Source organism: Spea bombifrons, chromosome 3 (assembly GCF_027358695.1).
Source record: "Spea bombifrons isolate aSpeBom1 chromosome 3, aSpeBom1.2.pri, whole genome shotgun sequence".
Lineage (NCBI taxonomy): Eukaryota > Metazoa > Chordata > Amphibia > Anura > Pelobatidae > Spea > Spea bombifrons.
The window spans coordinates 57,415,084-57,442,252 of NC_071089.1; the positions used below are offsets into that span (position 1 = coordinate 57,415,084).

General features: G+C 42.0%; 1 protein-coding gene across 3 annotated transcripts in view; it reads left to right on the top strand.

Annotated features, from left to right (window-relative positions):
* Positions 1 to 5,970: 5,970 nt before the first annotated feature.
* The window catches only part of FAM184A (family with sequence similarity 184 member A), a 77,136-nt gene continuing 55,937 nt past the window's right edge, over positions 5,971 to 27,169 (top strand). The window contains exons 1-2 of one of the 3 annotated variants that reach the window (XM_053458931.1): positions 5,971 to 5,992; positions 7,940 to 8,148. In XM_053458931.1, the coding sequence (XP_053314906.1) occupies positions 7,972 to 8,148 (177 nt within the window). In that variant the 5' untranslated portion in view covers positions 5,971 to 5,992; positions 7,940 to 7,971. Of the gene's footprint in view, positions 5,993 to 7,839; positions 8,149 to 27,169 lie in introns of those variants that run through there. The other 2 variants (XM_053458930.1, XM_053458932.1) reach the window with 2 other exon arrangements.

Below are 27,169 nucleotides of genomic sequence, written 5' to 3' on the forward strand. Positions count from 1 at the left end.
ATTCCACCATTATTCCCAATGAAAAATAATAATTATAGCCATATTTCAATCAGAAAAAGGTCCAATGTGTTCCTTACCATGTGTAACCATGATATTGCACCCATAATCCCCATGTTGAAACATGATAGCCATATTCTTATCAGAAAAAGCCCAGATATTTGAGTTAGCATGTGTAACCATGATATTCCACGCATAATCCCTTTATATGAATAGAATTATACCCGTTTACTTAAAAGAAACACATCAAATATGTTACTGGGCACGTGTAACCATGATATTTCACCCATAATCCCCATGTAACAATAAAAACATTCCCATATTCTTATCAAACAGGTCAAATATGTTACTTAGCATGTGTAACTATAATATTCCACCCATAATCCCCATGTAAAAAAAAAAGATACCCAAATTCTTATCAGAAACAGGTCAAATGTGTAACTATAATATTCGACCCATAATCCCCATGTAAAAATAATATACCCATATTCTTATCAGAAAAGGGCCAAATGTGTAACTATAATATTCCACCCATAATCCCCATGTAAAAAAATATTATACCCAAATTCTTATCAGAAATGGGTCAAATGTGTTCCTTGGCATGTGTTACCATGATATTCCACCCATAATCCCCATGCAAAAATAATAATACTTCCATATTCCTATCGGAAAAAGGTCAAATTTGTTCCTTGGTATCTGTAACCATGATATTCCACCCAAAATCCCCATGTAAAGAAATATTATACCCATATTCTTATCAGAAATGGGTCAAATGTGTTCCTTAGCATGTGTAACTATAATATACCACCCATAATCCCCATGGAAAAAAAATGAGTATACCCATATTCTTATCCGAAACAGGTCAAATATGTTCCTTAGCATGTGTAACCATGATATTCCACCCATAATCCCCATGTAAAGAAATAATTATATCCATATTCTTATCAAAAACAGGTCAAATGTGTTCCTTAGCACAGGGCTTGACCAATTTGTTGTGAATCTAGGCGCCAGGTAAAAAAGTTAGGAGCCAGGATTTTTTTTAAACTAATAGTTGGTCAGGAGTGATTTGATCATCATCAGCCCACTTACTAAACTCACAGCGTTTGACCTGGAAGCACCCTGGACTTTCCGGTCAGTGCTGTTTTTTTTTTTTATTTTTATTTTAACTTTCGATGCTGATGTTCCATTGGAGCACAGCATTGACTGATATTTAGTCCCCACAAGCTTGTGGGGACAAATGTTAACCCCTGCAATGCCACAAATGTGTCATACACAATTGTGGCATTGAAGGGGTTAACGCTGCACTGTCGCTCTCAGGGAGCGATCAGGCAGCAGGGGGGTGTTGGGGCTGGTCTCCACACTCATGTGGAGACCGAAGAACCCTCTCCCCTGTCCCTGAAGCTGCCTCTGGCACCTGGGACTCAATTGCTGGTCTATAGACCAGCCATTGCAGAGGGAGTCTCTGATGACTGCTGTAGGCTTCCATGCCTACAGGAATCATCAAAGGGCTTATGGGGGCTCGTTTTTGCTGTTGCTGGTCTGCCTGGGCTTCCAGGCAGACCACCAGCAGCAAAGCCCCATACAAAACGGGAATTAACCCCTGGGAGCGATCAGGCAGCAGGTGGATGTTGTGTCAGGTCCCCACACTTGTGTGGGGACCCAATCAACACACAACCCCCTTCCCTGAAGCTGCCTGTGGCAGCTGAAAACACGATTGCTGGTTTTGCAGCAACCGCGTTTTCAGCCTACAGGATCACTCCGTGGGAGTGATCTCAGGCTCGGGGGCGGGCTCTGAGTGGCTGTGCTGTCTGCCCAGACTCCTGGGCAGACAGTAGCAGCAGCGCCCCCGTGTGGTGACTCAGTCTCTTACATCCACAATTTTTTCTGGATGTAAGAGGCTGACAAAACCTAGGCGCCAGGACAAAATTCTCTGTCGCCATGGCGACCTGGCGCCTGGGATTTGTCGAGCCCTGCCTTAGCAGGTGTAACTATAATATTCCACCCATAATCTCCATATAAAAATATTAATACTCCCATATTCCTGTCAGAAAAACGTCAAATTTGTTCCTTGGCATCTGTAACCATGATATTCCACCCATAATCCCCATGTAAAAAAAAATATTTATAGCCATATTCTTTTAGAAAAAGGTCAAATGTGTTATTTAGCATGTGTAACTATAATATTCCACCCATAATCCCCATGTAAAAAAAAATGAGTACACCCATATTCTTATCAGAAATAGATCAAATGTGTTCCTTAGCATGTGTAACTATAATATTCCACCCACAATCCCCATGTAAAAAAATTATACCCATATTGTTATCAGAAACAGGTCAAATATAGGGCTGAAACAACAAATCGATAAAATCGATAATAATCGATTATGAAAATCGTTGGCAACGAATTTCATCATCGATTAATCGAATCGATTTTTATCGATTATAAAAAGAGGTTTTTTTTCAGAGCAAATGCTCTGAAAAACTCCTCTCCTTATAATAATCCGATCTCAAACAGAGATCGGATTATAACACGGGAATCCAGATCCCCCGCAACGCTGCAGGAGACCTGGATTCCCCCTCACTGTCGGCCGGTCTCTCACTTCCGTCTCTCTCCCCCCTCCCATACACCCCTCTGACTCCTCCCCCTCCCATACGTCACTCTGCCTCTCTCCCGGCTCCATTACAGACAAGGACTTTCACTGCAGCTTCATAGAAGCCACAGTGTAAGTGAAGTGCAGTAACGGAGGCTGTCTGTGCGATGCAGACACTCACAGGCTGACAGAGAATCATCCTCTCTGTCAGCTGGTGGGGGTCTGCATCGCACAGACAGCCTCCGTTACTGTCAGTAACGGAGCTGGGTAGAGAGGCAGAGCGGTGTATGGGAGGGGGAGGAGTCAGAAGGGTGTATGGGAGCCACCCTCCCATACACCACTGTGGCTCCCCCCCCCCAGAGAGGATGATTCTCTGTCAGCCTGTGAGTGTCTGCATCGCACAGACAGCCTGCACTTCACTTACACTGTGGCTTCTATGAAGCTGCAGTGAAAGTCCTTGTCTAGTGAAGATCCGTTGCTGACAGGAGGCAGAGTGGAGTATGGGAGGGGGAGGAGGCAGAGTGGAGTATAGGAGGGGGAGGAGCCAGAGTGGAGTATGGGAGGGGGAGGGGCCAGAGTTGTATGGGAGAGGGGAGGAGCCAGAGTGGTGTATGGGAGGGGGGAGGAGGCAAAGTGGTGTATGGGAGGGGGAGGAGGCAAAGTGATGTATGGGAGGGGGAGGAGGCAAAGTGATGTATGTGAGGGGGGGAGGCAGAGTGGAGTATGGGAGGGGGAGGAGGCAGAGTGGAGTATGGGAGGGGGAGGGGCCAGAGTGGTGTATGGGAGGGGGCAGAGTGGAGTATGGGGGGAGGAGCCAGAGTGGTGTATGGGAGGGGGAGGAGCCAGAGTAGTGTATGGGAGGGGGAGGAGCCAGAGTTGTGTATGGGTGAGTTATAGTGGTGTATGGGGGTTATTATGAATTTCAGGGCATATAGGGGGTATAGGGCATATCGATATTAGGCATATCAGAGGGTCATAAAACATCTGGGGGTAAAAGGTATATCAGGGGGCTCAGTTGCATATCACTGGCATATAAGGAGTATAAGGCATATCAGGGGCACAGTGGCATATCAGGGGGCACAGTGGAATCTGGCATATAAGAGGTATAAGGCATATATGGGGGCAGAGTGGCAAGCTGGGGGTCTGATGTGCATAACCGGGGGCAGTTTGGTAAATAAAAAAAAATTAAATAAGGCTTTTTTCTCATAGTTTTTATTAAATATGAAAAATAGTTAACATATGAATTAATATTTACTAATAACTTTGTATTAAAACCTAGTTTGAGAAACACCGTGTTTGGGTTCTTGTAGCTTTTATTATTATTATGTCAGTAAAATAAGAAGGTGAATAGAGAGAGGCCATTGCAATAAAGAGATGACAGTGTAAATTGTACATTTTTTATTACATTATTTTAAATTTAAAAAAATTGCATTTTTTTATTCGATTAATCGAAAAAATAATCGGCCAACTAATCGATTATTAAAATAATCGTTAGTTGCAGCCCTAGTCAAATATGTTCCTTAGTATGTGTAGCCATGATATTCCACCCATAATCCCCATGTAAAAAAATGAGTATACCCATATTCTTATCAGAAACAGGTCAAATTTGTTCCTGAGCATGTGTAAGCATGATATTCCACCCATAATCCCCATATAAAAATAATAATATTCCCATATTCCTGTCAGAAAAAGGTCAAATATGTTCCTTAGCATGTGTAACTATAATATTCCACCCATAATCCACATGTAAAAATAATAATATTCCCATATTCTTTTCAGAAATGGGTCAAATGCGTTCCTTAGCATGTGTAACTATAATATTCCACCCATAATCCCCATGTAAAAATAATAATATACCCATATTCTTATCAGAAATGGGTCAAATGTGTTCCTTGGCATCTGTATCCATGATATTCCACCCATAATCCACATGTAAAAAAATAATTTATAGCCATATTCTTAACAGAAAAAGGTCAAATATGTTCCTTAGCATGTGTAACTATAATATTCCACCCATAATCCACCCATAATCCCCATGTAAAAATAAAAACATTCCCATATTATTGCCAGATACTGCCAATCAAAACCAATTATGGTGTTGCCCATGCATGTATCATATTAAATCAATATTTTGATTACATAACATTTTTCTATTTCTATAGAATTTACCATGATTCAGTTATAAAACTGTATATATTTCAGCAAGTAAATAGTTAAACATTTGCAGCTTCTTTTTGCAATGTATTCGTTGCAATTTAGTATCAAGAACCACCAAAAAGAACATACTTTGATTTACCACGAGTGTAAAAAGTATACGGACACCTATTGATAGTGCTGAGCATTGCAGCCAATCATCCCATCATCCCCAATATGCTGTTTAGTACGTCCCCGTACTTAATACCATGAACGGCGATTTCTGTTTTCTAATGCTTAAGCACAAATCTGCCTCCTTAAATCAATTGAAATGACGCTGTCCAACATATCTAGGAGAAACCCACATGATGTGAACAGCTGCATAAAATCTAGTTGCATTATGATATCACTGAGCTCATTTCATTGTGACCTCGTAAACTTTCTACGTTGTCTTTGCTGTGATTGTGTTTACATTCTTTGTTTATCGAAATATCAATATACATTTGTATATGTATTGTGTGATTGCCTGGGCAAGGAGTACAAATGGCCAAAGAGGGACAAAGAGGTGACCTGATGATGGCTAATTGTTTAATTGACTAAGAAGAACCATTGGCATATAGAAGAATGTACATGATCGATGACACAATTTCCATCATAAATACGTGTGCATTTTATGTACATTATCCCTACTCAATTTGGGACCTAAATACAGATTCCCCCCTTTTAATAAACATGTACAGTTTGGATGTGCACTATTTACTAGTATTATTGCTTTAACAATAAACATTTAAAAAAATAAATTACAGGGAGGTCGGATGACGTCAGATGCAGGACCAATCTGTGACGAATGCAAAAACGGCGCACTAAATGTTGCTAGTGTTTGATATTACTCCGTTTATTTTAATTTCTCATTCCAGCTCTTCCAAATATAGCTTATGGATACCTCACACTTTTTTTTAAGACGTCTACAAAGGAAATGATTGCAATATCACGCAACAATGAAACCTTACGGTATCTCTAAGCCTGTAAGCGGCAGCCGGTAACAAAGAAGGTCCCCGTTACTCAAATACTATCCGCAAGACTTACTGAAATGCCTTATTATCGGGAGCGCTCCTAACCGCCATCGAGCCACTTCCAAACTGCCGCTCCACTTAGGGGTGGAGCTTCAGTTGGTCGGACGTGATGTCAGAAAACAAGGGGCGGCGGCATATGATGCCTGGCAACTGAGGCATACCCCCCCTAGCAACAGGAGGCAGCAAACACACTGGCAGGTACTTGTATACTACTCAATGGATTTATATAGTTAATTAGATATATCTTTACCGTATGAATCCCGTGGATGTAATTCATTGTGCATGTGCATCTATATGATAAACAGGTTGAATATAAAATATATATAAAATAAATATCCCGGTTGGATAAACATCTCTGTACTGCTTATAGACTATTAGCTGTCCTGTCATTTATATCTGTCTATAGTTCTTCCTATCTTAATATGTTGATATATATATTATCACTCATATATATATATATATATATATATATATATATATATATAAAGTTTGGGGCACTGTTATTATACACAGTACAGTGTGTATGTATGATGCAGTGGTTTACATTTAATTGTAAAATGGACCTGGGAAAATCTTCTGATGACCCACATAAATGATACATACCAAGCTCACTACCGAAGACTGTCAACTAAGATGTTCCTTAGCTCTGTTTAACATCTCAAGCTTGCTCTGGAAAGTCTCATAAAGGGCAGTCTAAGAACTATATATATATATTACTTTATTGTTTTCATAAACATAACTCAATTGATTTACATTATTTAAATTTACTACTAATGGCCATGATTTCTTTAACATTTGATGACATCACGTTTATTTTTAGAGCAGCCAGTTCTGCAGCGCAATTGCAACAGAGGGCAGTAAAAAAGGGCAAAAACAGTAAAAGTGACAATATATAATTTGACAATAAAATTAACACTCATTAAGACATACTAGTGCGGGAAGAGAAGGAGCCAAGGTTAAAATCCTACTAGAGAGTTTACAGTCTAATTTAGTGTTTCGCTCGTACACATTTTGTGGCAAATCTCCTTTTTGCTCGCTTGGCTCCCTCACCTGTCAGGCAGGCGATCATGTTAAAGACAATGAAGGGCACTGCATGGTTCATTGATCCAACTCAAGCCATAAAGGAGATTGTATTGTAAGTGTACACTCAAAACTATTTTCAAGGAACCTGGCTGAGTAAAGTCTGTATATGTCGTGGTTACAAAGCAGAATTATAATAATGGTAAAATGGTAATTGATTCTCAAACCATCCAGAACACTTTTGTGTATAACGGCTAGACATGTTTTGCACTTATGTTGCACTTAGGACATAGTCTTAGGCTATATTGCAAGCATACATAGTAAATACCAGTTGTATGTGTGCTAGCGATTCAAGTGCTGGATGTAAAATTGAGAAAAATAAATTAAAATTATTGTCATGATACTATTATTGCACGACAGCCTGGCTGAACAGGTTCACTCACCAAAGAAGGTGACCACCAGCAGAGTTACGAAGCCACTGAAATAGCGTGCAGACTGAACTGAGATTATTAAACTGATTTCTGGGGGGGGGGAATAGCCATCACTGCTCCTTTTATCTGCCCAGTCTAATATGCCCAGTCATCTGTAGCATTTTTCAATATCTGTCCAACATTTTAGCTGATTATGGCAACCCCTAACCTCCTAAATCAACAACAAATGATTCTGTACATATCTATCAGCTATCCAAGCTATACACATACAGTGTATTGTAATATATATATTATCATTATTTTGACGAATACCATTTTGAAATCACAGGGAAATATGCGGTAATTCTTTGATTTCTTTCTTTCTAAATAAATGTCTGTGCAGGCCCAGCTGTCACAGTGTCTATGAATGTATATACATAGACATGCAGTGACTCCTGTCTTCTCTCTCATGCTCCCCCCCCCTTACAATGTTCCTCTACTTTCATTGGATTCCCCTTTTCAGCCTGTGCAATACACACACACACAGGAACGGGAGGGGGAGCGATGCTAGCCTTAGTCACTCGGCACAGTCTCTTCCCTGAGGCAGCACATCACCACTCTGTGATTTTTTATATTCATATTCCTTTGTGTTTTGTTTTGTTTTTTTACCTCTGGAGTATCGTTAATTTCCTAACCTCCCTCACTGTTCTATTAGGGGGAGGTGAGTAGGCTTTGGAGACGTTGAAGATGGCGACTGGAATGAGCTGGCACCAACATAATTATCACGGTGGAGGGGCTTCTGCCAGTGCTGCCAAGTTTGTGCCCTCTTCTCCTGGCATCATGGCACATCAAGCCGGCATGAGCATGGAGTATACTGCAGAACTGCACCTCAAGATGAGCAAGAAGATAGCCCAGCTGACAAAGGTAGAGTCTGCTAACAGTTGTGAAGAGCAAGATAAATGCTACAGTAAATCGGTTGTGCTCAGATCATAGCACTTACATGATTTCTGTAGCATGTGATAATATTTTATTTATATATTTGTTAGGATGAGTTGGTTAATCAGTAGAAGCCGTACTCAAGTTGATATCACTAATGCTTGCTTTCAAAAGTTGGCAATATTTTAATGATCTGAAAACATAATATTGCTATGACTGAAGAATATCATTAACTAATGGATGCGTATTGCCGACAATTAAAAGGCTGCATACTTATGAATGTTGAAGTTAGTGAGCAGGTTTAAGGGGAATGATAAATAGAAGAGGAACCTACGTGAAAAAAATGGAGAGGTCTAATCTCATTGCAGTTACCTGCAGTAGTTTTTATGAGCTTATTTAACAAGCAAACATGGCTACATGGCCTTGCATGTGTGGCTGTACATGCAGAAGAATTGGAATGATATGACAGTGATTTTGTGCCCCTGCCCCAAAGAAAAGCGTTTTGTAAACACAGTCTTGCAATCTAAATGACCCATTCTGATGTTCAGAGCAGCTTCCTTACCATGAAGCTTTCCAACATCGCCTATGCTGCGGTATATTAATCATTATGTCAACTTAGCAAAGTACTTGATAGTTGAGTCCTTTTGTGAAGATCATTAGCGGCTTAATATATGTTTTTTATAGTGATATAGCAATTTACCTCTTATTTCTTTAGTCTCATGGGTTACCGGTAGCTTTTATACTTTACCGCAGTTTATCTAGCCCTCTCTTGTTTAAGATATTAGGACAAGTAGGGTTTCCTATAGTCACCTTTGATATTTTATCTTGCTTTGTGTGAGCGAGACTCCTGTGGATGTTACGAATGACTCTGTACACCTGGCTACCTCCCTGGAATTCTCAGTACACATTGGACCAGTTCCTGCCTGTCTTTCAGCTTTTGAGGATGGAGATATTTAAAGCACCCTTTTGTCTGACGAGAACAAATCATCCAGATGCATGGTTTTCTTTATATGTGGCGATGCTTCATGGTGGTGTGGGAATAAAACATTTAGAAACACAAGGTTTGGGGCTAAATGTTGTTATTAAAGGGGAACTAAGTTGAACAGCCTCGTAGCAGAAGTGGTTATGGGTTAAACTGTAAATTAAAAATGCATGGGATAGGCATATAGCTATTCTGAATCTAAGACAAGACTGAGGAGTGATTAAGGTTTGAGTCTTGTTTTGAGTTTTTTTTTTTAAGGGAAATTAGATGTGTTTCTTAGTTTAGTTAAAACAGTTCTTTATTAACCATTTCAGTGCCGGGGTCAGTTTTTTTGTGGGACAATTTTCATAGTTTTGATATTTAGTTACTTAGATTACAACCTTTTAGACCGCTAACACATGGGTAAATCTATATTTCTTTCAGGACATATTAAGATGCTGAAATGCTTGCACAATTTTGTTTTTACATGTTTCCTTGGAAATAGGCAACTACACTAAATTGCAAGCTCCACTGATCTCTTCTTATAAGCAGGATCTAGTGCTGCCAATCTAAAAAAAACAACTCACTGGTCGACCCCGCTGCCTAGGTATATCACTGAATAGCCAAGGTGGCATGGTTGGCGTCCTAGGACTATTCTGTTAAAGCTTATTGTCCTTCACTATCTGCAAAAACCTTTCTAAGCAATCTATATCACATCTATAACTGGGTGAAGGCAACTTGCATTATCAGCTTTCTCCTGATGTGCAGACATGTCCGTTTGTTCATGCAAAAAGCAACAAATCATGTTAAGTGCCAGATTTAATGGATAAATGTTTGTTGGGTTCATCCATAAATACAAACAAATTTAACCACACATTTGAAGTGGTAGACAGAAGTATTTATAAATTCTGATTAGTACCAAATGTAATGTTATAAATGACCCTTATGTAGGGTGACCGCCGTCAGCCATCTTTCCAGAACACATATCCATTTTATGTAAAGTGCTGCCTTGCAGTGTGGAGATGTATGACAGTAATGGTTCTGCACATACTGCAAGGTAGCACTTAACATGTCTTGGTTAGCAATATGTGAAATGGGTAGGTGACCTGGAAAAATAACTGAATGTCACCCTACACCCATGACACTTTTAGGTATATGTAGATCCGGCGGGTAAAATTATGGAATAGATTGCCATCTGAAGTTTTTTTTTTTGGCCAATTCAATCAATATATTCAAAAAAAACATTTGGATGTTTTTCTAGAGACAAAATGCATACAAGGTTATGAGTAAAAGTAAGTAAGGTAATGTTGATCCAGGGTGAGTCTGACTAACTTCAAGTCAAGAAGGATTTTTTTTTTCTTAGAGATGATATTGCTGTCTCCGTGGGTTTTTTGTCAACTAATATGGGTTTGTGGAATGGTTAAACTTGATGGGCTAAATGTCTTTTTTTTCAACCTAATTAACTATGTAACTGTAACAACAGAGGACCAGGAGTTTATTTGAGAACTTAATTGAGCACCATGTCTATGTGAATTGGTTTCTTTCTACTGAACACTAGGAAGCCAAACACTGTTTGACCTTTCCTCTAGATGAGGCCACTGCTTTATTATAAAAATATAAAGATTAAAAGATCTACTATTTCAGGTGTGTAAAAATGAACATTGTAGATAACATGTTTTATTAAACCTCTTGGCACGTCCACTGTTTCCTAATGACCATTTAATTTATTCAAAGAAATATGTAAGCTTATAGCTTATGTACATAATTGTACACGCTCAGCTTCAATTTCTGTAGGTTTCTAATACATTTTATTTTTTACAATGCTGTGAAGAAAATAAGTGAGAGAGAATTAAATTCAGAGATACAGGAATTTATACTGAGGATTTTGAAACTGAGCCAGGACTCGAGGAGCACTGATCTGATTTACTTTGACACCGTTTGCTCTTGTATAATTACAAGGATGTTGTTTCCATGCTGTTGATAGGCACATGATTGGCCAATGTTTCAGTTAAATGAGAGATCCACAGCACAAAAGAGTAAGTTAGCAGATACTATAATGCTTTTGATCAAACAACGTTTAGGACTGGAGTACCCATGTTTTGCACTTGATTTTACACTATGGCTGTATAAAATGAGGTGTTCTTGCTCTCTTAATGCATCAGTTCTCCACTGTATTTTGTTGTGTTTTTTGAAACTTGATTGAGCAGCCAAAGACAAGTAATTGAGCAAAAAAAAAACTGAAAATGCCATCTCTTAAGATAATGGTGTATATTTTATTTGAAGGAATAATTATTGGGTCCGTTTCCTGCTTTAGCTTAACCAGAACATGCAACCCTGCTTGGTTTTTCTAATGCTTTGTTGCATTGCTTGCTTCTCTTTAAGACCTCAAAAACAGATACTCCAAAGGCCATCTATTATGTTTTCAGACCCCCGATTTGATATTTTACCCTTTTACAAGGACCAGTAAATAGTTTTTGCTATGTTTAAGTATGTTCTCTCGATACACAAAAGCACTGTTTGCAAACAGCAACACATAGCATTTGGGATTGTATCTTGAATTTAGGCTGGGCAGTTTGGTCCCACTTGGCTGGACAGAAAGATTAACCAGATTAATTCATACCAAAACCAATAGAACCACAAACAATTGATTTCCAACTTTAAGAATAACATGAACATGATTTTTCTGTGGGTAACCAGTAACATATGTTCATATCTGTGAAATTCTTTGCTATGGCTACACAGAGCCCTACCTTGCGGGACGTGGCCAGGACTGCCCACTGATGTCGGTGGGTGGTCCCGCTGATGTTGGTGGACGGTCCCACTGATGACGGTGGGTGGTCCCGTGACATCGGTGGGAGCGGTCCTGCTGACATCGGTGGGAGTTCCAGCTGACATCGGTGGGAGTTCCAGCTGACTTTGGAGGTGTTCCCATTCAAAGGGCAAATGGAGAAGCGGTGCTTCACCCGGAGATCTCCGGGTCTAGCTCGAAGAGTTCCATGCGTTATAATGTTTCATATATGTAAGTCTTTAAATCAATTTGAACAAAATAATTTATTGTAATAAAAAAAATGGTTTATGTAAAAAATTCTCTCTTCTACCGTCTTAATTGTCTCTTTTGGAGATTTTATTCGACAGGATATAGCCTGGCTTAATGACAACAGATATCAACAGAAAATATATCCTATGCAGATGTCAGAAACTGCCTTCAATATTAAAATGCTCTATTTAAAGAACGGTTGTGTTAACAGTTACAAATTAGATTACTGAAATGCCTAATTGGAATGTCTTTAGGATTTTGCAAAATCCTTTCTACTTTGTAACATTTTATGCAGGAGCGTTTATAGTTTTAGAAAAATCTTACGTTCGTCATAGAATCGGCTTCATATTGCAACTGAATTTCCAATTTTTCTATCCCCAGTCATAAATATGTTTACAGGTTTATTTTGATATACAGACAAGTGTTAGAGGCATTCTCCCTCTGCTTAGTCTAATTTGTTTGAGAATGCCACCAGAATAACAATTTTTAACGTTTCTATCTGGTACCATACTGGATGCATGGCTTTTCCACACTTTAGAATGGTAGTGTTTTTTTGTCTGATTTCATACCAGCCATGTAAAGAATAATGTGTTTAAAATACAAAGGCTCTGTCTGTCAGCATTCCTATTGATTTGAATTGCTGAAAATAAGTACTTACTTGGACAGCTGATGGTTTGCACCCCCGTAAGAATATCAATAATCCTGCCATCTTCTACATCAGATTTGAAAAGAACAAAATTATTGATGAAGTCTACTGTTTGTCACATCTGTCAAATCAATATATCCGTAACGTATGATGAATTTTCACAACAATCAATTAAAAACTAAATGCGGACTGAGGTCTGAACACATCTCCTGCACAGCATTTATTTGGGGAGGTGGAAAGGGGCACATTCATCTGCACAATCCCTCCATTCATTTGCAAAATGGACAACACGAAAATGTAAAATGACCACGCATCTATCATATACATTAAAGGACAACTGTAGTGAGGAAAAAAAAATCTTTAAATTCCTTAAATACTGACATATTTGCAGTAGAACTATAATGCAAGGATATTGGAAATCGCTCTTTTTCAGCTCCCACACTCCCCATATAACATGTTGGGCACATACATATTGCATAAAATATCAGTTGGATATGAGCAAACATTAAAGTTTTACTGCAATTATGTTGTTGTTTTTATCTCACTACATTTGACCTTTAACCCATTGATGACAAATGACGTGCCGGGCACATCATAAGGTTAAATGGGTTTAGAAAACGGGCAAAGTTTGCTTTCTTCTCCCAAGCGGTGTTGCTGTAATGCCTTGATGTAAAGGCATTTAGCAAGAGTGAAAACTGCAGCAGGAGCCCCATCTGATCTCTCCCCGGAGCGCCAATGTGGTCTTTCCCCCATGCAGGTCCATGGAGCCCATTACAATGTAAATATTAAAATAAATGAAAAAAATAAAAAAATTAAAAAAACAAATACAAATGTGGTACCGTGTAAAAATTATGTCAGCATCAAGGGAACAATCCAGTTCCAACAATTTAAAAAAAAAAAAACAAACCCTAAAAGCCCTAAAATTACTACTTTATCGTCACAAAAATTCAGGTATTTGAATAGTTAAAACATTGGCATTTGAAATTCCCATAGGGTGTCTAGTTTTCAAAAATGTATGATTTGATAGGGTAGATTGAATTGGCCAGATTCAAAGATGTCCCAAATAGGGCACAGACTGGCCAAAATGTCCACCTCCCAAATGTGGCCGTTTAGCCCCAAACAACCCAACAAACCTATTAGGGCTGCAACTAACGATTATTTTAATAATCGATTAGTTGGCCGATTATTTTTTCGATTAATCGATTAATCGGATAAAAAAAATGAATGTAAATTTTTCATTTATTTAAAATAATTTACTAAACAAATGATGTTAAATACAAACAGCAGAATAAAAAAACTTTGATAATACATTTCTTGTCTTTATTTCCCAACCAGCCCCCCAATATATGCACATTTGAGCCTAGGCTTGCTACGCTGCCTCCCAGACATGCCATGCTGCCCTCCCACATATGCCACGCTGCCTACCACAGCACTCCACGCTGCCTCCCACATGTACCACACCACGCTGCCTCCCACATCTGCCACTCCACGCTGCCTCCCACATCTACCACTCCACTCTACCCCCCACATGCCACTGTGCCTGATACGCCTTATACCCCCTGAAACACCACTCCATCCTCCCCAGACATGCCACACTGCCCTCCCCACATATGCCACGCCATGCTGCCTCCCACATCTGCCACTCCACAATGCCTCCCACATATGCCACGCTGCCTCCCACATCTGCCACTCCACGCTGCCTCCCACATCTGCCACTCCACGCTGCCTCCCACATCTGCCACTGTGCCTGATACGCCTTATATCCCCTGATACCCCACTCCATCCTCCCCAGACATGCCACCCTGCCTCCCAGACATGCCACTTCTCTACCCCCAGATATGCCACTCTACCCCCAGATATGCCTTATACACCCTGATACACCACTCTGTCCTCCCCAGACATGCCACACTGCCCTCCCCACATATGCCTTATATACTGTATAAGCCTTATACCCCCAGATATGTCACTTCACTGCCCCCAGGATTTAGATTCCCCTAAATTAACCCTAAACTCCCCATTAACCATAACTGCCCCTAAATTAACCCTTAACCACAGCATCCCCTAAATTAACCCTAAAGACCCCATCAACCACAGCATCCCCTAAATTAACCCTAAACACACCATTAACCACAACTGCCTCAAATTAACCCCAAACACCCCATTAACCACAGCTGCTCCTAAATTAACCCTAAACACCCTATTAACATAACTGCCCCTAAATTAACCCTAACTGCCCCTAAATTAACCCTAAACACCCCACTAACCATAACTGCCCCTAAATTAACCCCCACCTCCCCTAACTTTCAGTAGCCCAAATACATATATATATATATATATTACATACATATATACACATTATATATATATATAAATATACACACACATACTTACAGTTAGATGAGTGTCACAGCCATGTGGTTCTGGCCTGGAGAAGGAAGGGGCGGGGCCAGTTGTCACAGTGATTACAGGGAGGGGGAGTAAGTAGGAGCTGCTGCTGTGAGACGGTGAGTCAGACTAAACGGATTATATAATGAGGGGGATTTTTCAGAGCGTTTGCTCTGAAAAAACCCTCATTTTATAATCGATAATAATCGATTCAACTAATCGATAATGAAATTCGTTGCCAACGAATTTCATTATCGATTATTATCGATTTTATCGATTAGTTGTTGCAGCCCTAAAACCTATGCATAGGTGGTATCACTGTACTCACGAGGTGTTACTGAATGCTTATTATGTTGTTTCTTGGCAGTGGCATATACCAGGGGCTGTAAATTCAAACCTGAATTGCGTATGAAATAAAAACCCACAAAAAATATTACCACACACTTTGACAGTGGTAAAATTAGTGCACAGAAATACCAGCATTTGGGGCGTCTACTTTTCCAAAAATATATGGCGACTAGAAACCAACTTCCAGGCACCCCAGGGTTTTTACAGGACAAGGGGGTTAAAAACTGGCCAAGGCTACCATTGTAGCCCCCTCGCCTCATAGAGCTCCCACACTGCTGGCTACCTTCTGCCATTGTGAGTTTGATACCATATGCTTTCCTCCAGGGGGGGGTGCAGTGAAGCGGGTGCTGCGAGGCACCTGGCAGGGTCACATAATGTTCATTCCGTGACCCTCCTTGGCACCTCAAAATTCCTAATTGAAAAATGCACACCTCCCAAATGTTGCCTTTTATCCCCCAAACAACCCAAACCTATGTAGCATGGATGGTATCACTGTATTCAGGAGATATTGCTGAACACATATTGTTTGGCAGTGACTTGTACCAGGAGCTGTAAATTCATACCTGAATACCTGTACAATGTGTGTGAAAAAAGCATTTCTACAAATATTGACAAAGGCTGGTGATAGAATTAGTGCATGGAAAGAGTTAAGATGCTAGCATTTGAATTCCCCCGGGGTGTCTTGTTTTTATACATATAAGGTTTGATGGAGTAAATAAATCTGACTGGCTTCAAAGATGTCCCAAAAAATGATTTTAAAATTGCAATATCCTACTTGTACTTATTGCCCTTTAACTTGCAAAAAGCAAAACACCATAAAACATTGGGTATTTCTAAACTAAGGACAAATATTTGAATCTATTTAGCAGGTTTTTTCATTAGCTTTTGTAGATGAGTAAAATAATTTTTCAAATCGAAGTCATAAAAAGTCCTTTTTTAATTTGTACCACAATGTATAATGTTCTTAATAGTAAATTAGATGATATGATCAAAATAATGATATCTAAAGAAAGCCATGCTTGTCCTGAAAAAACAATATATGACTTCTGTGGGTACAATAAATGAGAGAGAGGAAGATTACAGCTAAGCATGAGTACCGCAGAAATGTTAAAACAGCCATTGTCATGAAGGGTAGAAAAAATAATAAAACAACTCTGTCAGTTAACCTCTTCGGTACTGAAGGGTAAACATATGTTTTAGTTATTTTAACTTGTGTGTAGTTAACCTCTTTGGGTGCTGAAGTACAACATTCATAAGTGTCTGTATTTGAATATGACAGCATATTGTAAACAATGTGCCACATTGCAGGCTGGGTGCATGAGGCGCTCATCACACCCATTCTAAAAAATTGTTCCTTAGACCCCATCAGTCTGACTAACTACCGCCCTATCTCACTAATTATTTTTACCTCTAAGTTGCTTGAGTGGATTGTGTACAATCACCTTACTAACTTCCTCTCCTCAAATTCCCTCCTCTGCAGTATGGGTTCAAACCCCTTCAAACACCCTTTACTGAAACGGCTCTAACAAAAGTCTCCAATTACTTGCTCTTCGCCAAAGCAACATGTCACTTCTCCATTCTAATACTCCTGGGTCTCTCTGCTGCTTCTGATATTGTTTATCACCACCTTCTTCTTTCATCTACAGGCGTTTGAGATACAGCTCTCTCATATCTTACCTGTTGGTGTCCCAAAGATTAGTTCTTTGCCCTCTGCTGTTCTCTCTTTATGCTTCATCTCTTGGCAATCAGTATCATCTACCTGTCTTGTCCTGATCTCTCTCCATCTCTCATGTCCCAACTGCTTGTATGCTATCTTCATGGATGCCACAAGGCTACCTGGAACTTAATCTTTGTAAAATTGAACTCATTATCTTCCCTCCTTCCATCTCCACCCCAGTACCTGAATTCTCTATCACCATTAACAACATGACTATCTCTCTCCCATTCAGTCCCTTACTAGATCCTGCCACTTGCGTCTAAAAACATCTCTCACATCCACCCATTCCTCACCCAAGAATACACAAAAACTCTGGTTCATTCCCTTATCATTTCCTGTCTTGACTATTGTAACACTCTTCTGGTTGACATTCCACTGTATCTCCTCTCTAGTCTTGTGACGAACCCTGTCTGATCTTCACTGTTATTATTATTATTATATTTATGTGTACCCGGTTTGAATGTGGCTGCAGCTCCAGGCTTCAAAGAGACGATCCTATAATCTGGCTGGGGCTCTTAATCAGCCAGCACAGCCCTATCTGCCCAGACGGCACCCGCACTACAGGGGGGATAACATAGGTGGGAGAAACCCATTGTATCCCTTAATCCCCTCACCTGATACATCCCCTGTATACCGATGGGATTTGTGAGGGGATGTGGCTGATAGGATTGGGGGTTGGGTTTGGTGCACAGTGAATGGAGATTGTATATAAATTCTGTGTGTTTGTAATAAAGAGAGTTCTGTTTTAACCTCAAAGCATGAAGTCCTGTCTCATGATTGAGGGAAGTGCTGGTCTGTGACTGCTTTCTTCGGACAGCCACACCGTGTCCGCTTACTGGGAGAGGGAAGGAGGTGACGGGCGGATGTGTCCAGTCTGGGGCACAGGACGATCCGTCACATTGGTGGCAGCGGTGGGATCTACTCCTTCCAGACCAGAGCGGACCAAAGCAACTAGCCGCAGAACAAAGTTATACCCTGGCGAGGAAGAGCCAAACGGATCCACAGATGGAGTGGATTGAACAGTCACCGGGATGCGGGGTGACTTGGAGGGGAGTCGAGACCCTCGAATCGGAGACTCCAGTATGGGAGTTTGAGAGACGGACCCGAGCCCGGCTCGTGAGATGGAGAGTGGCCCTAGAAAAGTGGAGCGCCCACCAAGGTACACATCTGCCCACCCTAGAACAACGAATCAGGGACCAGGTGAATGGGAGGCTCTACTTGTTCGGGGGACCTGCGTCTCCAGGTGAGGTTGCAGAGCTAGAGAGGCTGGTCCGACAGGAGATTGGGCTCGAAGAGGAGTACCGAGCCATATACTGGGAAGCCCGAGGCCCGCAGCGAAAATCCAGAAAGCCCCATTCTCCGGAAGGGATGGATGTTGGCGGGCCTGGCCTGTTGTGGGAGGCATTCGAGGAAAGGGGTGTCTTTGGCAATGGCAACATGGACCGATGGTGGGACATTAGTGACAAGCGCCGGAGAGCCCTGCCGCCCACTGCAACAAGTGAACTCAGTCAAGACCTTGAGAGACTAGTAGACAGAGAATGGTGCCTCGAGGCAGAATACTTGGCGCTGTTCGAGGGGAGCTACGCCCTGCAGTGTGAGCCGACAGATGTCACAGAGCGAGCTCCGGAGGCCGCTCACTGTAATTGGCAAGCCTCCGGACTTGAAGGTTCAGCCACTCTGCCCCTGGTATTGCAGCCAGAGCCCGAAGAGGTGAAAGTGGGCAATCACTTTTGGGAGGAAGTCTTCCGGGCGATTATGGACCGCATGCAGTCGCCGGAATTTGAGGCAGCGGTCTATGGGTTTCCACTAGAGGCGGCAGAAGCGCCGACAACAGGGCAGAGGGACGCTGTTCTCTGCCCAGCACCATGCGCCCCTGGTACTCCGGCTGAAGCGCCGGCACCGGGGCAGAGTGCCGCTGGCCTCTGCTCGCCCCACAGTGAAAGGTCCCTGCCTGCCAGCAGGGACCCACCAGGGCAGTGCGACGCGATCCTCTGCCCAGCACCGCAAAATGCCAGACCGGCAGAAGAGCCGGCCACGGGGCAGAGTGCTGCTGGCCTCTGCTCATCCCGCAGCACCGTGTTCCCGCCGGCTACCGAGGACCAACCAGAAGTGCTGGCACCCGAAGAGAGAGTCGCCGACCTCTGTCCTGCACCAGCAATCCTCGCTCTGGCTGAAACGCCGGCAACAGGGCAGAGTGCTGCTGGCCTCTGCCCGCCCCACAGCGAAGGGTCCCCACTTGCTAGCAGGGAACCACCAGCGGAAGAGCTGGCCACAGGGCAGAGTGACGCTGTTCTTTGCCCAGCACCGTTCCCTGCACCAGCAGAAGCACTGGCAACTGGGCAGAGAGTCGCTGACCTCTGCCCTGCACTGCTTACACCCCCATTATCTGGCTCTCCCCAGCACGAGCATCCGGGAGGGGGCGCAGGCGGCGACCCTCCCCAGGGGCCGTCACCAATTATGGGAGGAAGGGCAACTGGCACTCCTCCTCAGCGGCATGGTCCAGTGAGCAAAACGAGCCCTAGCTCGGAGAGCCAGGTAGGGATAAGTGAAACTGCTGCTGCTTTGGAGTGGGCTCTTGTTGTTTGGGTGGGGGAATGTGGAGCTGACTCGGGACAAGCCCGTAGTCAGGGTAACCATGGGAGGGTTCCATCAGGTTGGGAGGGAGCCGAGTCTGGGCTGAGGGCCCAGAGGGGAAAGGAAGCTCTGGAGAAAGGTCTCACATGCCTGCAAAGGAGACTAAAGAGGGCTGCCCACTGGAGAGGCTTCTGGGCTGGCCTCTTACCCTTTGACTACGGGCCAGGCCTAGGAGCCTGGGTGACTGACATGGGGCTGCCAGGGTGCCCCAGAGGCCGCACGCCCGCTCTCCCTACCCCGCAGGGGCCTCTCTAGACAGTAGAGGCCCGGTCATCCCCAAGCCGATCCGTTAGGGATCTGGCTGTGTCTGCCGGACGTTTGCACAAGAGGGGAGTAATGTGACGAACCCTGTCTGATCTTCACTGTTATTATTATTATTATATTTATGTGTACCCGGTTTGAATGTGGCTGCAGCTCCAGGCTTCAAAGAGACGATCCTATAATCTGGCTGGGGCTCTTAATCAGCCAGCACAGCCGTATCTGCTCAGACGGCACCCGCACTACAGGGGGGATAACATAGGTGGGAGAAACCCATTGTATCCCTTAATCCCCTCACCTGATACATCCCCTGTATACCGATGGGATTTGTGAGGGGATGTGGCTGATAGGATTGGGGGTTGGGTTTGGTGCACAGTGAATGGAGATTGTATATAAATTCTGTGTGTTTGTAATAAAGAGAGTTCTGTTTTAACCTCAAAGCATGAAGTCCTGTCTCATGATTGAGGGAAGTGCTGGTCTGTGACTGCTTTCCTCGGACAGCCACAGCGTGTCCGCTTACTGAGAGAGGGAAGGAGGTGACGGGCGGATGTGTCCAGTCTGGGGCACAGGACGATCCGTCACAAGTCTATTCTAAATGCTGCTGCTAGGCTTATCTTTCTTGCATGCCGGTCATCTTCTGCTTCCCCACTCTGTGAAATCCTCCACTGGCTTCCTAGTACCTTAATAATTAAATTTAAAATCCTTGTACTAACATATAAAGCCCTTCGCAACGCTGCTCCTCCATATATGTGTACCCCCATAAAAAATACTGCCCTACCCTAGCTCTAAGACTTTCTTACTTACTTATCACCTCTTCCTTTTCCTGCCTACTTTACTCGTGCTGCCCTATAACTTGGAACCTACTTCCACCGAACCTTCAGCTTTCACTCTCCCTCCCAACATTGAAGAAAAATCTCACTTCTTCAGAGAACACCTTCTCAGTTGCTAGAACTTCCCTGTCAATGATACAACCCCTTTACTACCTCTCACCTTTTTCTGTTCCTTATGTTTGTTCTCTCCCCATTCCTTCAAGATTGTGAGCAGGGCTCCCTCTACCTAATGTATCGATTTGTCTTAGTCAATTCTAGTCTTATCATAAACCTTGGTTATAATAAATGCTGCCTAAATGTTGGCACGATATAAATAAAAGATAATAATAATAATAATAATAAATGACTGAAATGTAGGGCTGTGTTACTAGTATGCTGTGTTAAGGCTGGTTTCCCCACTTTTTGAATGTGGCAACCCTATTGGAGAGCTAATAAAAGTACACACACCAGAACATAACTCACATCACTCAGAGACATGCAAAGACAAAAGAACAAACAGGCAGACACTGACGCAACTGTCATGCCATTTCCAATCCTTAATGCTTTATGAGCTTCTAAAGGAAAGAAAGGAAAGTCCCAAGGCTGCGCGACAATCCTGCCTATCAGCAGAACGAGGTGTCTGTGTGTATTTCATCATGACACACAGTCAGCGCAGGAGCCACGCAAAGCCATCTTTGGTACCTAGAGGCACTAACTCTCAAAAATCATTCACCTCCAGTTACTAACGTCAGCTGTGTGCATTGTGTTATGATGTCAAAAAACTAGCACAAATCACAGAAGCAACCCTGCACAGGGTTGCATCTGCAGTACACAACGCATAGCTGATACTTATTGCTGGTTCTTCATCCAAGGGAAAGAAATTCAGGGCTCCTTACATGCACTAAGGGGACTTAGTGAAAGTGTTCTTATGTGTCAAGTGTATAAGGTACTTTGGATTAGATTCCCAGCACCCTCTATTCACTGGCTGTTCATGTACATGAGGATACATGAAGGTGAGCATGCGTCTCATATTTTATTGTTCTCCATAAGCTGATCAACTCCAAGCATCGCACAAAAGTAGACTTACCAGCTCAGGAGTAGAAGCTCTGGAGATGAGAACCAGCTTAACTAATGTGGCACACTGCATGAGAAGATTTAAAGGGCCAGATATGGTCTGTATGCTGCACATTTGGCACCTTTGGTTTAACCTATTGTATCTGTGTATCATTTCTGGTTCAGTGCAGGTTTTCACTTGTTCTCTTCTGATGTGCACAGACAACTCAGATCCACTCATGCGAATGAATGAGACATTTCATTTTAATGAGAAATGGTCTTTGTTGACGTGTAGATTATGATGTTCATGTATATCATGTGTCTAGGGCTGCAACTAACGATTATTTTCATAATAGATTAGTTGGCCGAATATTTTTTCGATTAATCGGATAAAAAAAATGAATGTAAATTTTTCATTTATTTAAAATAATTTAATAAATAAATTATGTTAAATACAAACAGCAGAATAAAAAAAACTTTGATAAAATGCATTTCTTGTCTTTATTTCCCAACCAGCTCCCCCAATTTATGCACATTTGAGCCCAGGCTTGCCACGCTGCCTCCCACATATGCCACGCTGCCTCCCACATATGCCACTCCATGCTGCCTCCCACATATGCCACTCCACGCTGCCTCCCACATATGCCACTCCACGCTGCCTCCCGCATATGCCACTCCACTCTACCCCCACATATGCCACTGTGCCCGATACGCCTTATACCCCCTGATACACTACTCCATCCTCCCCAGACATGCCACACTCCTCCCACATATGCCACGCTGCCTCCCACATATGCCACTCCATGCTGCCTCCCACATATGCCACTCCACGCTGCCTCCCACATATGCCACTCCACGCTGCCTCCCGCATATGCCACTCCACTCTACCCCCACATATGCCACTGTGCCCGATATGCCTTATACCCCCTGATACACTACTCCATCCTCCCCAGACATGCCACACTGCCTCCCAGACATGCCATGCTGCCCTCCACACATATGCCACTCCACTCTACCCCCAGATATGCCTTATACACCCTGATACACCACTCCGTCCTCCCCAGATATGCCACACTGCCCTTCCCACATATGCCTTATTTACCGTATATGCTTTATATCCCCAGATATGTCGATTATTATCGATGTTATTGATTAGTTGATGCAGCCCTAATAGTGTCAATCAATAGTTCTAAGCATCATCTATCTGGACCAAATAAGAAGCTTAATAGGAAGTGGTAAGGAGTATGAAGGGGGTAAAAGGTCTATTGAAATTCAATAAAACACTGAATGTTGACAACTAAAATGTACCCAACATGGCTAATGAAAGCATCACTGTAAATGTCAGGTGTGTGTAGGGGTTGGAGCACAGCGCAGAGAGACACAAGTAGCAGATGCAAAACCAGGGTATAGTGCAACAGCAAAGGTTTTATTCCACTGTGCAATAACAAAAGGCAAAAACAGTACCGTACAGTAATCTGTGGTCTGGGGTAGAGAGAATCAGCAAAGTCCGTTAAGCAAGCCAAGGTCAAAGTTCAGAGAATCCAAAAAACAAGTATCCAGCAAGGAGGTATGGGAATACAGTAAGGGACTGGAACAATCAAGCAATGATGGATCATTTCTGGAGGTTTAAATAGCCTGCCAAAGCCTGACTCCTCCCCCAGCCATCCTCCTATATTCATAGTTAATGGTGACCTGTCCGTCACCAATTATCCCGCCCCCTGGTCTGCCCTCCTGCGTCATTGGATGCAAGACACGCCCCACCGCTGTCACTCCTTTCCCGGCACGTGCCGGGGATGCGGCCTAATCTTCATAGATGTGGTCTGTGACTAGGACCCGGTGGAGTCCGTGCTAGAGCCCTGCACAGGACTGCTTTTTTAATCCCGCTCCTGCTGATTTTTTGTCCAATCCCGCCCGCTCCCGCAATGTGTGTGTTCCACTCCCTCCCGCTTCCGCAACATGTGTGTCCAATCCCGTCCGCTCCCGCCACATATGTGGTCAATCACGCCCACTCCTGACACATATGTGATCAATCACGCCCACCTCCTTACCTGAACTGCAGATTTCTCGCGCAGTCCTGCAAGGCTGCCTTCGTGTTACTCCCTCACAGCGTCACATGGCTCTGCAGTGTTCCTGGGCGGAGCAAGAGAAGAGATGCTGTGAGGGAGCTGCGCGAAGGCAGCCTTGCGGAACTGCGCGGGATTACCGGGACCCGCAGGTACAGTGTCTGACATCCCGCCCGCAAAACCCCAGCAAGACTGCCAAACCCGCATCCCAATGCAGTCCTCTAGTCAATGGCGGGTGAAGATACCCGTGGACGACGGGGAACCGAGGTAGGTTCTTGACAGTAAACTTGTATTAGAATACAGCCTATTATTCTTTTAATGACATTTCCCTCTAACCACTCCAGGTCTGTAGTCCTCAATATTTAATGAGTCTGCTTGTTCCCCAGATAAGTCTATATGGAGTTTTTCATATTTAGCATACTTTGTACTAAGAACAATGACACGTTCAAAATAAATAATTCAGTTGAATTATTAGAGCCAATCCTGGATCACATGCTTTACAATAATGGCATGTTGTGTTTTATTATAATTTGCCTCTTGATTAATGTGATTATACTTATAGCTTAATTGCAGTGAGCATTTGTTTAATAAATAATAACTAGTGCTGAAAACAGAAATTAGGTCTGCAATCTGAAGCTTTTCATGGACTAAATAGATAATGAGCTGCATGGTTCTTAGGTTTGGATGATACATTTGCAGACCAAGTGCCAGACACTGATCCAAGTGTTTGAAGTAGAATCATTCGTTGTCATTTGGTCAGAGTACGGAAGCCAAAATATATGGTTCTCATTCTTCTCCGGATTATTAATATTATCATCTTAATAGGTAATACAAAAGGCATTTGGTTGGTAGTGGAACAGGGAAATACTTAACCCTTTAAATAGAAAATGCATCAACATATTCTTCTTCATATCTCTTAGCTAATATGACATTGATAACGGAAGGGTAAAGGTCCCAGAGTTGTTACTAACATAATTTGAAATGTCCATTTTAAATAGCTTGTACACCCATTATTGTAAGGAATCTTTTTTTTCTTAAATGTGTTTGGCAGTAAGTATAATGAGTAGTTCTGGTACAAAAAAGGAAAGTACAGTTCTGCAAAAGTCTAAGCAGCCCTTCTACAATAAATATTGCTAAATCACATAACTTCAGAATCAGTTTAATACATTTTTTCTTAAAAACAATATAAGAATATTTTTCATATTGTTTTATTTTTCATTTTCATTTATCATTGTCTGCTGAAAATATTGACCGTTCTTTATTTTGTTCTCTTGTTTTGTGGTCTACACTATGCACATTATTGACCTGAGTCAAAGCCAATATAATTAATATACTAGAAGAACCTCCCAATACAATTTTTCTTATTCTCTTAAAATGTCCCTCAGTAAAAGTACATTTGAACATGAATATTGCAAATTTTATGTTTCAGTTGAACATTCATTATTAGATTATCACACCTTTAAAGTATGACAGGGCAGTTAAACATTATTAGCCCCTGCGGTAAGATAAAATGGCATTGCTCTGTTTGAGTTTATCATGAATTTACCTTCTCTCAAGTAGAAAAAAAATAAGTAGAGGAAATAAATATATGTATAATATAAATATATATATATATAACGTATTTGCTCGATTATAAGACGAGGTTTTTTTCAGAGCAATAATCTAGGTCGTCTTCTAATCAGACCTCAAAAAAACGTCTGCTGGGGCCAGGCTGCTTACCGGTGCTTTGGTCGCGAGCAGCGTCTCTTCTACTAGCAGCAGGAGAACAGGAAGCTAGAAGAGTGTCACATAACTCTACCTCCCCCCTCCTTCCTCTGGGGGCGGGGCCAGAGAAGTTGCTCGCACAGCCGGGCCCCTGCAGAACTCTTCGAGTGAGAGATCTGCAGTTCAGGTAAGGGGGTGGGGGAGGGTTTTTGAGCAAGTATGTGTGATTAATGGAATTAATGAGTATTTAAATGTTTGTGAATGAGTGTGTGTGTGTGATAGCATGGATGTGTAAGGGAGTGGTGGTGGTAGCATGGCATAGGGAGGCTGTACTCACACTCCTATCATCCCCAGGTTCCAGCATGTACTGGCTGCCTTGGCTTGATAGGAGTGTGATTGCTGTTAGCAGTTTTATATATATATATATATATATATATATATATATATACCTCCGGAAATGCCTTTTAACCCCCAATATGGCACTCTGCCCCATGATATGCCTTTTAACCCCCTATATGCCAGAGTGGCAATCATAGCTTTTATTAAATATGAAAAAATTGCTTACATGAATTAATATTTACTAGTAAAACTTTTTTTCCTATAGGGTAGTCTTATATTAGGCTTTTTGTTTTTTCCTAAATTCATATTTAGATTTTGGGGGGTCGTCTTATAATCAGTATAATATAGCAAATGTTTTACTGTTATCTGTAGCTGTAAACCATAAATACAAATCTACTAATTAAATTCTAATTCTTTAGGAAATATTTGTAATAATATCAGTTGAGGTACTGATGGGATTAGTACTAATTAAGCATGTTAAGAAGTGTACTATGTAATACTGTACATCACTGAAGCCAGACTTTAGAGAACATAAGCAGCAGAAATGTGATAGCATGAAATAGCCTAAAGCTTTGATTCAATTTAGAGCACAAAGACAGAACAGATAAAAAAATTTAATTTTTTTTTTAAAATGTACCAAAAATAAACAGGTAATGGTCAGATATTAAATCCCTCATCGAAAGAGAGTCCCTTCTGTCTTTAATATAAAGAAAGAGTTTCCTATTTTCCAGGAGACCTCTGATTTATGTTGTAATGTAAATAATTTAGGTTGTCACTATACAAAAATACATTGTTAGCCATCAATTGTTGGTAATGCTAGGGCTTACAGCAAAGTGCACTATGACTGTACAAGGGGCTTCTTCATACCGGAACAAGGCAAGGAACTGCCAGATAATGTTGAAAGTAAATGTTGAAGGTCTGATGGATAGTGGTGTGTATAGTGTGTATGGGGGTGAGGCGCTGCTAGACAATGTCATGTGCAAAGCAGGTGAGAGGGGCTGTCAGGTGGCAGTGTGTAAAGAGTGAGAGGGCTGAGGATGTGTGTGTGAGAGAGG